Below are 14335 nucleotides of genomic sequence, written 5' to 3'. Positions count from 1 at the left end.
TTTCCATATCCCCCGATACTCGTCCTCCTTTCCTTCAACTCCCTTCATGGTCTGCCCACTGCTCAGCAGCCTTGTTATTCTTTCACACAGCATGAAAATATGCACAGAGGGCCTGTCTACACATGCATGTCAGCTCAACTTTTCATCTCTTCTTTATTTAGCATTTGGTGATTTGCACACAAACATGCAAACTGACTCCATCTGCGGTTTTTGACTTGTGATCGTCGGTTTGCACATGTAATCTTGTCCACCTCCCAGTGCTGCTGTCATCAGGCAGTGGGCATGCATCTATAAACCACCATCAGTTTTTGGATAGCATGGCACACATCTTAACTGGAAATTAATTACAGCAATAAACCCTTTGCTACAAAAGTGCCTAACAGTCACACCCACTTGCTGAAAAAGAGATGGAACAGTTTTCTAGTTTCATCAAAGTTACCAACAGACTATTGTCAAAACAGTTTTGGCATTTGCTATCCTAGCTTGGATTTGGGGGTCATGGGCTGAAATGAACGTTGCCAGAGAACTGGTTGCACCTCTGTATGCTTGCTGCTTCATTCATCCAACATGCTAAATCCATACATTTGCTATTTGTGGCAATGTGTTACTTCTGTGCCTGAAGATGTTGGTTACACCCGTTCACCTTGCATTAGCTTTTTGCAAGTGTATCACTTAGTAAGCTCTGAATTCACACCAGATGGATGTGGTAGGTTGTATCTCCCCCCACCCACTCTTTTAAAGAAATATTCTTTTTGTAAAAGCAGCTTCATTTCTCAGTCCTTGTCTTATTAAATTTGCGTTGGAGATGCATGATTTTTAAAGTGAAACTCAAGTTATTTTTAGATCTTGGAATTAGTTAAAAATGGGCTGTTGCTACACATCAGCCACTGCAAGGAGAAACTAAAGAATCCAGTTTGTTTATATACACAGAGGAAGCTGCCTTATATTGAGTCAGATTATTGGTCTATCTAGCTGAACACCAGCTGGCAGCAACCCTCACATATTTCTTTATATATATTTGTATATAATTATTATTGGGTTTTTGATAATTTTATACATATGAAACATAACCATTTCAAACATTAAAAATAAAAAGGTTCTTTCTAACCTTCGGACCTCCTTCCCTCCCTCCATGGGTTCCACGTTTAAGTTTAAATTTGCTGCATCTTTTACCATTATCCAGGGATGCGGGTGGCGCTTTGGGTTAAACAACAGCCTAGGGCTTGCCAATCAGAAGGTTGGCAGTTCAAATCCCTGCGATGGGGTGAGCTCCCATTGTTCTGTCCCATCTCCTGCCAACCTAGCAGTTCGAAAGCACGTCAAAGTGCAAGTAGATAAATAGGTATCGCTCCAGCAGGAAGGTAAACAGCGTTTCTGTGCGCTGCTCTGGTTCACCAGAAGCGGCTTAGTCATGCTGGGCACATGACCCAGAAGCTGTACGCCGGCTCCCTCAGCCAGTAAAGCGAGATGAGCGCCACAATCCCAGAGTCAGTCATGACTGGACCTAACGGTCAGGGATCCCTTTACCTTTACCATTATCCATCTATTATATTACCATCATTACCATAAATAATTCCACATTGCAAGTGTCATTACATCTGTGCCAAAGATTTTAACTGTTTACAACGGTCTTTTAAATAAATTACAAATTTACTCCAGTCTTTAGAAAATACTTGATCTTCCTGGTTTCGGATCTTCCCCGTCAGTTTCTCCATCTCCGCATACTCCAGTGGTGTCATCTGCCATTCTTCTTTTGTTGGTATTTCTCCTTCCACCCATCTCTGGGCTAGTAGCATTCTAGCCCTCGTGTATTTCAGGCAGGGGTCTTCCCAGCCTTACCTGGAGATACCAGGGACAACTCAGCCTCAACAACACTGAGCTAGATGGACCCAATGTCTGACCAGGTATATGGCAGCTTTCTGTGTTCCTGTGTTCCACCCATCAAAATTCCAAAGAAATTCTAAAACTGAACTAAGAAGGTGGCAGAAAAATGGAAGTATCTTTCTCAGAAATGGGGTGTGTGTGTCATATTTCATCAAAGCACTAATTTCATTCAGTAGCTTAAAAAATGTTGCTGCCATGTTTCGTCGGTTGCTCTTATCAGTTTATGATTGACTCCTTATACAGTAATCACATCCCTCTAGCATACAACAAAACAGATTTATATATGCCTCCCACAAAGGACTTCCTTAAGTCACTCATTCTCATACTATTTATCTCTGCCTCATAATTAATGTGCCCCTCATAATTGTTATATGCATATGCACAACCCACCATTGTTGCTGTTTCATAAAGAATTAAAATGTTTTCAATAGTCCCATTTTTCATTTTAAAGTCAATAATTACTCATTTGTTTCCCCAGAAATTATTATTTTATTCAATGAATCATTTTGCTTCACTATCAGAGTTGGAGTAATATTTAATAACAAAATGCATATAAAAATTATTCTGGAGTTATAAAGGGGTTTCTGAATCATGCTATTCATTATATTAATTAACCCTAAACTGGGGGGGGAGCAATACTTACTAAAAACAGATATTTGAATTGTTGTTCTATTGATTCCTTCAGAGAGAGAGAAAACAGGAATATCATGTTCATTTGCTTTGATTTTGCCAAATCCCTAATCACAAGTTTAAAAGGTTACCCCCTGAAATATAAATGAATTATTTTAATATATTTCTTTTTAATTCTGAAATACAAACAAATGCTTTCTTTTCATTCTAGAAAGTCCTAAGCAATCAAGTCCCAGACAATCTCAGGATATTGAGGCAAGGATAGGGAACTGCAGTCCCAGAGCCTTCTGCCCTGAGGCAACAGCCTCACCTTGCCTCATGGGCAGATAGGCACTGCATTCACCCCACAGGCTGGAGGTTCTGCACCCCAGTTCTAACTGGAGATGCACACTATGTTGTTCACAGCTTTGGGGGGCTTGGGCTTAAAAGTGGCATATAAATGAGCCATACCATACCATATAGAAAGGCCTTGGAGGTTTGCAGGTGGCTACCAAAGCAAAGAGGTTCCCCATTCTAGGCCTTAGAAACGAGGGCACCTAGGCAGGGCTGAAACCACAGGATCAAACTGATTATCTCTGTAATACGAGAGCAGAGCTCAAAGTTGGAGGAAATTGTCAGGCAGGGGTGGGAAATGAATGTGGAAGGCAACAGCTTGTATTTACATATTTAGGGGCCTGCTTGACAAGAGAGAGAGAGAAAAAACTGTGGAGCAAAGAAAAGAAAACGAAAAAGTTTCATTTGTGGACCGTTCCGCAGGTTGTCGAAAGGGCTGAAAGTACAGCAGCTGCCCCCAATTGGACAGCTCTAACTGTGGGTATAAAAGGGATACATCTGTTCGATTTCCTGTTATGAATCAGCCTTGGAATAGGGGGAAAACATCCATGCACAATGAGAGGTGACTTTTTTTCACCTCGAACTCAGAACCATTTCTTTTTTCTGGGGTCAGAGAGCCTTCAGCCTCTTTTGTTTTTATTTCTTTGTTTTTTAAGTAGAAGGAGGAAGAAAAAAGAAGTAATATTCTTTATTTTGAGTTCATTCTGAGGAAACTAAAATTAGAGGAGACTAAGTCTCCTGGTGTTTCTTGTGATGAGCGCTCATAGGAACATGCTGTGCTTTGTTCATAGGTAGTTTATGATGTCTGAGACTATTCCTGCGGTATGTATATTTTGGTGGGTATTCAGTGGAGACAATGGAGGGGAGTGACATTGCATACAATTCTGCATTTGTGTGGAACGATGCAGGTCTCCTTTTAAAAAGTACACACAGAAAGACAGGAAGATGTCTACGACTGTACTACCCTGAACACAACCAATCTCATCTGCTCTCTGAAGCTAAGAAGAGTCAGGCCTGGTTAGTACCTGGATGGGAGAAAGACAGGAAGCTGCCTCATACCATTGCTTTACCTAATTCAGTATAGTTAACACTGAGGGGGAGCAGCTTTCTAGGTCTCCAGAGTTTCAGATGGGAAACAATCTCAGCCCTACCTGGAGATGCCAGGGATTGAACCTGGGTCCTTCTGCATGCAAAGCAGATGTTCTACCCCTGAGCAATGGCCTTTTCCCCAACACCCTGACAGCTTCCTTATTTTCACCATCTACCTGATTCCATGTTTATACCAAGATAACAGAGCTTGGGAAAATGTGATCAATCACTGCATTTCCTCAACTAAACTACTTGAGGGGAGCATAAAACATTTCTTTCCTGAGACTCAACTTTTAAATAAATTTGTGGGTGCCAGCACAGTATTGTGATCTGCTCCTGCTAACTAGATATTGGGCAGAGGAGTGGGATATAATTTTAGTTAATCAAGTGTCCTAGAACCTCTGGTGTACAAGATCCTGATGGGGGGGGGCATAGGTGGACTGTCATAAATCAAAGACAAATTTCAGCAAGACAAAAACATTCAGAGTGCCTGGGGCCTGGCCAGTGAGATGTATCATGGGCTTCTCGGACCAGTTTTTAGTTCCTGGACGCTCTCTATGGCAGAATGCATGATTCGTAAAGTTCTTTCCACCAATATTTTTCTTCTGCTTAACTGCAGCTTTCTGGAGAAAATGGTCCTTTGACAAATTTGCTTTTTCCTTGCAGAGAGACCCAGGATTTATGAAAAGGAGACAGATTTTTCTAAAATGGAGCTGGTCACAAAAGGAGGAGAGCAGAGCCTCCAGTGCACATCAAGTGGGAATCCTCTGCCCACCATACATTGGGAATGGGAGCCATGTAGTCATGAAGACAACCTGTAAGTTATCACTGTAATGTGCTGATCTGAATCAATAACCATTTGCCCACAAGTCATTTCCCTGACTGTTAACATAGGGCTCTGCACTGAAGATGCCAGAAGACTGTGATATATGAAACATTATTCACTAAAGTCCTGGAAAGAGAGCTAATGCTTTCTCTAATGCAACTAGAGGTTGCAGGACATTAATTTATGAAGGTGTTTCTTCAACTCTTAAGCTGTGGAAGAAAATTGGTAAAGACTATGTGGGTCAAAAACATAAGAACACTAGAAATGCCCTGCTCAGGCATCCATCTAGTCTGGCATCTGGCTTCCCCCACCAATCAGCCAGATATGACCGTCAAGCCAACAGGACCCTACACCACTGCACAAGCACCCTTACAGGTGGACAGATCTTTCTGTTTTCTTTCCTAGTCAGTTTCACATGTGGTGGTCCATAGGTTTGTTTTAATCTGTTTTCTGGAAAACAGATTAAAATACACAGTTAACTTTAACACATTTCCATAAGAACATCAGAGGTGCCCTGCTGAATCAGGCCAAAGGCCATCTGGCCCAGCGTTCTATTCTCACAGCCAACTAGATGCCTGCTAGCAACATCAACTCTGGTATTCAGAGACCTGCTGCCTCCTAAAATAGGCAGTTTTGTATGCATTTCCTTCCGAAGTATGCATCTTTTTGGCATCCATTTTTAAGCCCAGGACCGTGTTGCAACATTCTAAATAGTTTGCAATACAATGGAGAGCTGTGTTGTGATCTGTGCATTAGTCCCTGGAATACAAGTCAAGTCAGTTCACATAACAAAAATCCCCATCACCTCTAGCAATATTTCCCTATGGTTTGCATGCAGCATCTGAAATGTGGTATATTGCTTCTGGGCATGGAAGTTCCATTTATTATCATGGCTAGTAGACACTCTCTTTCATGGATTTGTCTGAAATACTATCATTATTACTTGCGTCGTCATCAACATCTTGAGATAGTTAACTTTTACCAACTAGAAGTTAAGGATAGGATAGAAAAGGAAGCGGCACCTCCATCTCTGCCTGCATTTGATAATCACAGTCAGTAGTGTTTCCACCTACACACATTTTTTGCAGCTTGGTGACATTAGAAAACCCCAGCTCTGAGCATCATCTAAGAAACCAGAATTGACAGATTTGCCCATTCATATTGGGAAGCTAAAAGCCAAGGTGGTTTTTTGCACAGGATCTATTTCCATCCATCCCCACCTCTATTCCAAAATTTAAATGACCCCTTTTCCCAGCATGCCGTTCCAGTTCCAGGATCCTTTACTTCCTTCCACTTGGAAGGAGGGATTGAGCTGACTGCACCCAAGATTAAGAACCCTGGGCTGAAGATAAGTCACCCAGTAAGGAAAGGCTTCACCTCCTTCCCCAGGAATCTTCATTGAGCTCTTTAAGCTCCAATCCTTGAAACTCAGGGGTTTTTTTAAACGCTTCCCCTCTGACAGAACTGAAGATCAGTGAACATAAAACTATGAAGTTGATCTCAGTTTTGTAGCTCCCCAATTGCCAAATTAAGTCCAAAGAGATAAGACCCCCCCTCCAAATAAACAGCTACAAAAATCACACTGTGAAGTTTTGAAGTTTTCAGAGATTCCAACTGCAACAGCTGTTCAGAAGCAAATAAATAGGCCCCTGCAGAATGTCTGTTGTAGGGTCTTCAGGCCAGAACAGAAACCAGGCTGGTTTTGTAGATTCTGCCAGTCCAAGATGAGATGTTAAGGGGAAAAGAACAAATGGGCAAAACAACAGAAGTCCAATGATATTTTGATGGGTTTTATTAGGCAGGTGAGGAGATATAATTAACTATATTTTATCCCCCTACAGAGCCACATGTGTAGGTTAACAGACAGATAAAAGAATCAGCTTACTGCTTGAGTTTAAAAATGTGGGGCTGAGCAGAGTTTAAATTCCCTCTTAAGCAGGTTAAGTGAAAGCAAAGAAATTAGGTTTATCAAGGAAACAGGCCACAGACTGAAAAGTAAGTTTAAAACATATATTTTACTCACAGTCAAGCATTTGTCCTTAGCAGCAACATCATTAAAAGTAAATGCAGGTTAAATACTTGTGTTTACAGCAAAAACAGCTTCTGCTTCTAGCAGGTGCCTGATGCTGGAATGTTTAGAGGCACATCCTTCTTCATGGCTGGTTGAAGAGAATGAGAGAGAGAGAAGGCACCGGAAATACCGTATTTGCTTGAGTCTAATGCACCATCAAATCTAATACGCACCTCAATTTCCGGAACCTTGAAACCAAAAAAAGTATTTGCTGGTGAATGTAAATGTGCCAGCGAATCTCATGCACACCTTAGTTTTCGCAACATAATTTGGCCAAAAATGGTGAGCATTAGATTCGAGTAAATATGGTATTTCTTTTGCTTCTTCCCTCCCAGGAGCGAAGAGGAACTGACATCACACTGAGTCTTCTCTACCAGTTGCGTTTCTATTGTCTGTGTCTGCCTATTGGCAGTAGAGCTCTATGGTCTTAATCCTTTCACATGCCAACTAGCAAGAAAATGCATTGTTAGATTTGACTGCATATCTCCCACAGTTTTGAACACTGATATGATCACAGTGTTCTACATGTCTGTTAGTGACAGAACTGGGACAATACAATTGTCTTAAAAAGAAACAATGTTTCTTCCTATGAGTCTTAATCAGAGGTGGTTTTTGGGTGGTGCAACCGGTGCAGTCACATTGACGCCACACTGTAGGGGGCACCAAAACAATGCTATAAAATGAAGCAGGAGAGATGGGGGCACTGAATTTTTGTGTTTTAAAGGGCAGCGCTGAAATGTGAGAGCCCAAAGTCTGCCACTGGTCTTAATTCTGCTTCAGCTAGCTATAGAGAACACTGTTCAGCACTTAACCCCTTGGTTAGCCCCCATTCTTCCTCACTCTCAATGCCCACCAACTCAGATGGCTTTAAAAGAGGATAAATTCATGAGTTGCTACTGGTCACAGTGACAATGTTCTACTTCTGCTGATGGAGGCTGAAATGCTTTTCAAAACCAGTCACTGGGAACTGCAGGAGGGTAGGGTGCTGATGCACTCAAGCCCTGCGTTGAGGCTTCCCAGAGGCATCTGATTGGCCGCTGTGAGAACAGGATGCTAGTCTAGGAGGGGGAATCCTTTCAGCCTGAGAGCCGCATTCCCCCATGTACAAAGAAAAATCATAATTGATGCAGGGAAAGGTCAAGGAAATGAAATAAACTGCCATGTGAATGCAGCCCAAGTCCCTGGAGCGTACCATACACAGCTCAGAATTGTGAGCTGGGCTGGGCTTGGTGGGTTGCAGCTGTGCAGGCCTGGTGTGCCGGATCCCCATGCCTCTTCTGCATGGATGTGAAGGGCAGCTTCTTATCCTTGACTTCACTCACTGTTCAAAACATATTGCCCAGCAGGCATAAGATACAGGAACCCCCTAACTGCCTTATTTCTCTGTGTGGGGTTAGAGGAGGGACAAAGAATCCCAGATCTACCAAACAGGAATTAAGTGAGTTAGGCATGAGGTGCTGCTCGGAGCAGTTTCTCTAAACAAACAGACAAGTTTCCTTTGTTCCTGTTGAAATGTTAGCAGAGCAACCCATGGAGAGATGCCTTGGTTCAGGCCCGAATGGGGAGCACTTCCCTTGGTGAGCACCAGGAGGGATGTCTGGGAGCCAAACCCAACATCTCCTCCTGCACTTTCACCCTTCTGTGCAGCAAGGAGGCTGGAGTCAGGTTTTCCACCCTTAAAAATAAAGGACAGATGGGGGAATATAAAGAGCCAAATGGGCCCCCTCTTGTCTCTTTTCTGATGTTTTTGTTGGGATGGGGAGGCTTACTGTCATTTGAAGAACACCCATGGAAAAAATATTTGAAGTTGAGATTGCAGCTTAATTTGTCCAAGGTCATGACTGGTGATAGTTCGCTGGAGGAGCAGCCAGGAGAACCTCCTGGTGTGTGTGCGTGCGTGCGCATAAGTAATAAAACAGATTTATTGCAACCCATGACAGGATCTGATTTCCTTGCATTATTTCAGTCTATGTTAATAAGATGCCCCCTGGTTTGGGTAGGGATAAATAAGAAAAAGAAAACAGAAATATGGAGAGTGGGGTGGAGTGTAAGGAAGTGTGACAAAATTCCGGTTTTTCCCATGATAAAGGTAAAGGTAAAGGTACCCCTGCCCGTACGGGCCAGTCTTGACAGACTCTGGGGTTGTGCGCCCATCTCACTTAAGAGGCCAGGGGCCAGCGCTGTCCGGAGACACTTCCGGGTCACGTGGCCAGCGTGACATCGCTGCTCTGGCCAGAGCCAGAGCCGCACACGGAAACGCCGTTTACCTTCCCGCTGGTAAGCGGTCCCTATTTATCTACTTGCACCCGGGGGTGCTTTCGAACTGCTAGGTTGGCAGGCGCTGGGACTGAGCAGCGGGAGCGCACCCCGCCGCGGGGATTCGAACCGCCGACCTTTCGATCGGCAAGCCCTAGGCGCTGAGGCTTTTACCCACAGCGCCACCCGCGTCCCCTTTTCCCATGATAGACTGATGCTATCAGTCTATTTCTGATCAGTTTTGCATGTGTTCATACACATCCCATCGAATTTGGGAATCAATCTGCATTTAAAAACAACTAGTGTATGTTTTCCTAAAATATGAATCTTTGTGTGCTTTTTGCCTTAAAGTAGGCATTTTTAATGTGAATTGTGGTATGCATTGAAAATGTCAAAAATTACAGATGAAGAATTTTGCCAATATAGAACTCTACCTCTTGTTTCAACTGACCCTGCATACCAGAGGCATTGCCTGTTTTTGCCATAACTGGCAACTCAGCCTAAGGTCACATTCACACCATACCTTTAAAGCTCTATAATACCACTTTGTCTGGCTTCCTCCAGATAATTCTGGGAGCTGCAGTTTGTTAAGGGTGCTGAGAGTAGCTAGGAGATCCCCTATTTCCCTCGCAGAGCTATAATTCACAGAGTTTTCTGTGAAGGGGGGGATTGATTGTTAAACCACTCTGGGACTTGTTGCTCTGGGACAGGAATCAGGGTCTCCTAACAACTCTCAGCACCTTTAACAAACTCAGCTCCCAGAATTATTTGTGAGAAGGCATGAGAATTATAGTGGAATCTTAGTGCTTTAAACTTGTGGTGTGAATGCTGGTTTTGCTTGGCATAAGCACTCCTTGCCACATGCCACTTGGGACCCCGTGACAGGTTGGAATCCAATACAAATACACCTATTGAAATTAATGGTTGCAATTTATTCATGCTCATTAATTTCATTAGGTCTTCTCTAAGTTAAGCTTCATTGACTACCACTGCAGGAGTACCCACAGACTACAAACCCATTCCCTCAGTGCAACCCCTCCCAGAACAGATCATCCACATAATTACCCAACATTGGAAACACCCACCCAAAGCACCTCCAGTCGTTACCAGCATTTAACCTTAGATTATTGACTCCCTTTCAGCCTTATGGCTTCAAGGCACTAGTGCAACATCTGCACATCATCTCGTCTGTTGTTATCAGTTAGGCTGACCAAGGTTGTTTCTGTGCTAAAACTGGACCTGAAACCAGATTGAAGTCTGTCTAGATAATCCAGAACAAGTCAGGCATTCTTTTCATGGCAATGCATTAGCTAAAATGCCACATCGCCACATTTTGCATGCAAATTGCCTTACAAGTAGGGATTTAAGCATCTTTACAGTCCAGTCCTCTTTAGGCTTACTTACATGTAAGGCCCACCCTGTTCAATGGACAAACAGGATTGCAGAGTAATATAATCTTGAGTGTTTCTGCTGACCTCAGGAGTGTAAACTAAGCCAAATAATGAAAATGCCCAGCTTGTGGTTCTATCACTTTAAACACAATGGCAAAGTGTGTTTGTATCTCCACTTGACCTCCAAAGTAGCCTTATCTTTCCTTACAGAAGCTGGAGGGGAAGCCTCTTGTGAGAAAAACACCCCTTCCCTCATTTCCTGTTGCTATTTCATTTCCCCTAACCCCCACTCCCCACTGCTCCCATTTTTATTTTCTAATGTCCTGATTTTCTGACATTGTTCAATCTGCGTACAGAGAGTTCTGTCTCCTTTGCACTCATTGAGTGATATTGTGTCTGAAGGAAACTGCAAAAGCCACCAGGAAATTACAGGGGCCGAGGAAGCTGCTTTATACTAAGACAGCCCCTTGGCCCATCTAGTTCAGTATTGTCTGCACTGATTGGTAGCGGCTGTCAGGGGACATCCCACCCTTCAGGGAGATGCCAGGAATTGAACCTGGCACCTTCTGTTTGCAAAACAGGTGCTCCATTATTAAGTTGTGGCATTATTTCCTTAAATGGAAAGGCGTTTGTAGTGTAGCAAAATAATAATAATAAAAAAATCACCTTATTTACCTGATATTGTTAAAATAAGTAGCTGCCCCACTGTTTTTGTTCAAGGGCAGTTTTTAGTGCTGGTGAATAGGTATTCTATATTTATATTTCTAATAATAACTGAATTTGTGTTTCATTTGTTTATTTTCAATGGCCTAGTCCCAAGAACTGTATGGGCCTACCTCATCTTTGCCACTGTCATCAATACTGATTTTCTTGCCACCTCAAGAGCCACAGCTCAGCAGTTAGAGCATTTGCTTTGCATACAAAATGTCCCAATGTTCAATCCCCGACATCTCCAGGTAGGATAAAGATAGACCCTAGCCTGAAACCCTGGAGAGCTAATGTCAGTCTATGTAGGAAGTACTGCTCTAGGTGGACCAATGACCTGAATTAGTATACAACATCTGCTTGTTTGATCCTCCCTCTTGGCCCAGTCCATAGAACCATCCAGAGTAGTGTAAGACAAACTGGAAGCTACTTGTTCTTTCCCTTTCTCTTATCACTGCTCACGTCCTCAGAGAGGGCAGGTGATCATGCCGAGATAGCAAGGGGGGGTGAGCCAGTCCAAGAGGACTCTGGAAAGGCCCCTTCCTGGGATGTGGTCCTTGGCAGATGCCCAATGATGTCAAACCTGTTTGGTACCCTGTTCTGGCAAAGGTGCAAGTAGTATGTAAAAAATACATAAGCTACTAACTAGGGTGCCTATGTTCTTCCTCCACCATTGGAAGCAGTTGTGCCTCTGTATAGCAGCTGCTGGAAACTGCAAGTGGGAAGAGTATTGTTGCACTCAATTCCTGCTTGTGGGCTTCTCGTAAGCATATGGTTGTCACTGTAATAACAGGGTGGTGGTCTAGATTTCCTCCAGCAACGCTTAATTTGACCATCAAATTTAGCAATAATTCCATTTGTTTCATAGAACAATCTCCTTCCCTTCATCAAGCAGAAAACAATTATTTGTAACTCTGACCTTTAATTCCTGATTTCCCATATAGATTTTTTAAGGCTAGAAACACTCCCTTTTCAATACTTTCATTTTCCATGTGTATTTGCTGGAAATTAGCCAAACATTGGATTAAAAGAGTCTTTGCCCTATGTGTTTCCCATCCAGCGATGGTACCAGCACCTTACACTGATTTTTTCAGTCTTCACCATTTCCAGAAGTCCTTCATCATCCAAATGCAACTAGATTATGTACAGCCAAGCATGGAAATCTCCTGATTGCAACTTTGGGATCAAGGCATGCCTGTTAACGTTGGCCTGAGCCTTTGTTCTTTCATTCAGAAACCTTCTGTAGCTTTAGTAAGCTGGCACTGGGCCCAGAACTTTCTAGAGTTTGGTAAATATATTGCAGCAGTGTACAGAATAGAAATGGTCTGGTGAGACTGCTTGAAAGTGTAAAGAAAATGTAATGTTTATTACTCATGGCAAAGAAAGCCATTCTAAGGATGGGTTTTACATGTGGCCAAAATGGAATCACACATGGGCTAACTAATACTGCAACTGGCTTGAGCTAATTCACTAGGAGAAGAAGTCTACTTTACCAGCTGGTGGTTACTAAAAGAGAAGGAACCAGTGCCTTTCTGTCTATCATTCCCCCCACTGGTTCAGGTAGTTTATTGCAAGCATTATTGTTTTATTTCCAACAGTGAGCTTTTGGCCTGATCCAACAGGGTTCTTCTTATGTCCTTTATTCCAGGCTTTCCTAAATTGTGGCCCTCCAAATGTTAGGAGGTTCCACTTCCCACCACCCCTGAGAATTGCCTGTGCTGACTGGGACTGATGGGAGTTGGAGTCCAACAGCAACTGGAGGACCACAGGTTCCTCACTCCTACTTCAAACCCTAAGTCCATTTTCTTGAATGCCATGCTAGAAAAGTGGCCATGTCTCAAGTCAGGTGCACAGATTTATGTGATTTGCCATTTCAGCTTATTCTTATTCTTATTCTTTTTCCTTTTCCTTTTTAAAAAAATTTCAGATGCAAGCAACGAGGGGAAAGGATCAAGGTGGAAGAAACCATTGGCCGTGAAATCACCTACCCAGCAAACAAAATCAAGTCCATTGAACCTAAGTACATAAGACATGGCAATAAATTAAAGGTACGGAGTATTGATTTCCTGCAGTTTCAGTGGCTTCACTCAAAAGCCCCCTTTCTCTCTTTGTGTTGTTTTTTTTAAAATTAATTTTTGAATATAAAAACCAACATAGGATCGGTTACAATTTCCCTGTGTTCACTCCCCATAACAACCGCAACTACATCCAGTTGTGTTAGTAATAATAAAATAAAACATAGCCTCCTTTCTCAAACATCTCAAGCACTGATTTCCTTTTAGCACTGAATTTTTGACGTGCTTGGAATTCTTCCACCCTGGGATCATGTTCAAATCTTCTCTGTTTATCGACTGTGGTGATGATGTCACTTGTCCCCCTTCCCTGGTTTTCATTTTATTTTTAAAGCTCTCAGAAATTGCACGACTCACTCAGAAAGCTTTTTGGTCTTGAGCCTGAGAAAGTGCAAGAAGCGCTTCCAGCCATGAGAACTCTTGCAAAGGGCACCCAGCTAATGAGATCCCTTATCTCATCCAAATGCTCAGCTGTCTTTCTTTTTTGCTCTCCACCATTCCAGCCACACTTGCTATTCACTCCATGGTTCCGACCCCAAACAAAGCAGAAATGCATGGAATTCCTACCTCACTTTCTCCCGTTTTGGAGAAATGCCCTTTTTCGGGGGAAAGTGTGGTTAGCACAATGCAGGCTGGTTTTCTGTAGTCTTCATCCATCTATCTATGTGCATTTATATCTATAATCGGTGTTTTCTTCTAGGAAATAAATGGTGGTGGAGCTCACCATAAACACCTCCCTCATTCTTTTAGAATGGCAGTGGTGCCCATCTGAGAGTGCTGGAACTGAATTCCAGCTGGGGGAAAAGCCCTTTCTATAGCTATGTTGCTGCCTGCCTGCCTGCCTTATATCTACCTGTCATACCATTAATCCAGCTTGCTCAGTATTAGGGGGTGTTTTTCTTTTCTTTACATTTGTATTCTTATCTTGAAAATCAATAAAAATAAGATTTAAAAAAATCCAGCTCAGTATTGTCTACACCAGCCTTCCTCAACCTAGTGTACTCCAGATGGTTTTTGAATTCCCATCAGTCTCTGCAGCCAGCATGGCCAGTGGTCAGGAATGATGAGAGCTGCAGTC

General features: G+C 42.8%; 1 protein-coding gene across 5 annotated transcripts in view; it reads left to right on the top strand.

Annotated features, from left to right (window-relative positions):
• Nucleotides 1–14335, top strand: part of LOC307207618 (vascular endothelial growth factor receptor kdr-like) — a 196994-nt gene that overhangs the window by 96082 nt on the left and 86577 nt on the right. For all 5 annotated transcript variants that reach the window (XM_079961607.1, XM_079961610.1, XM_079961611.1 and 2 more), the window contains exons 10-11: nucleotides 4603–4753; nucleotides 13113–13233. In XM_079961607.1, coding sequence (XP_079817733.1) covers nucleotides 4603–4753; nucleotides 13113–13233 — 272 coding nt within the window. The remainder of the gene's footprint in view (nucleotides 1–4602; nucleotides 4754–13112; nucleotides 13234–14335) is intronic.

The sequence above is a fragment of the Podarcis cretensis genome (assembly GCF_951804945.1).
Source record: "Podarcis cretensis genome assembly, chromosome: Z".
Taxonomy (NCBI): domain Eukaryota; kingdom Metazoa; phylum Chordata; class Lepidosauria; order Squamata; family Lacertidae; genus Podarcis; species Podarcis cretensis.
The sequence above is the reverse complement of the archived record's forward strand: the minus strand, read 5'-3'. Positions and strand labels throughout refer to the sequence as shown.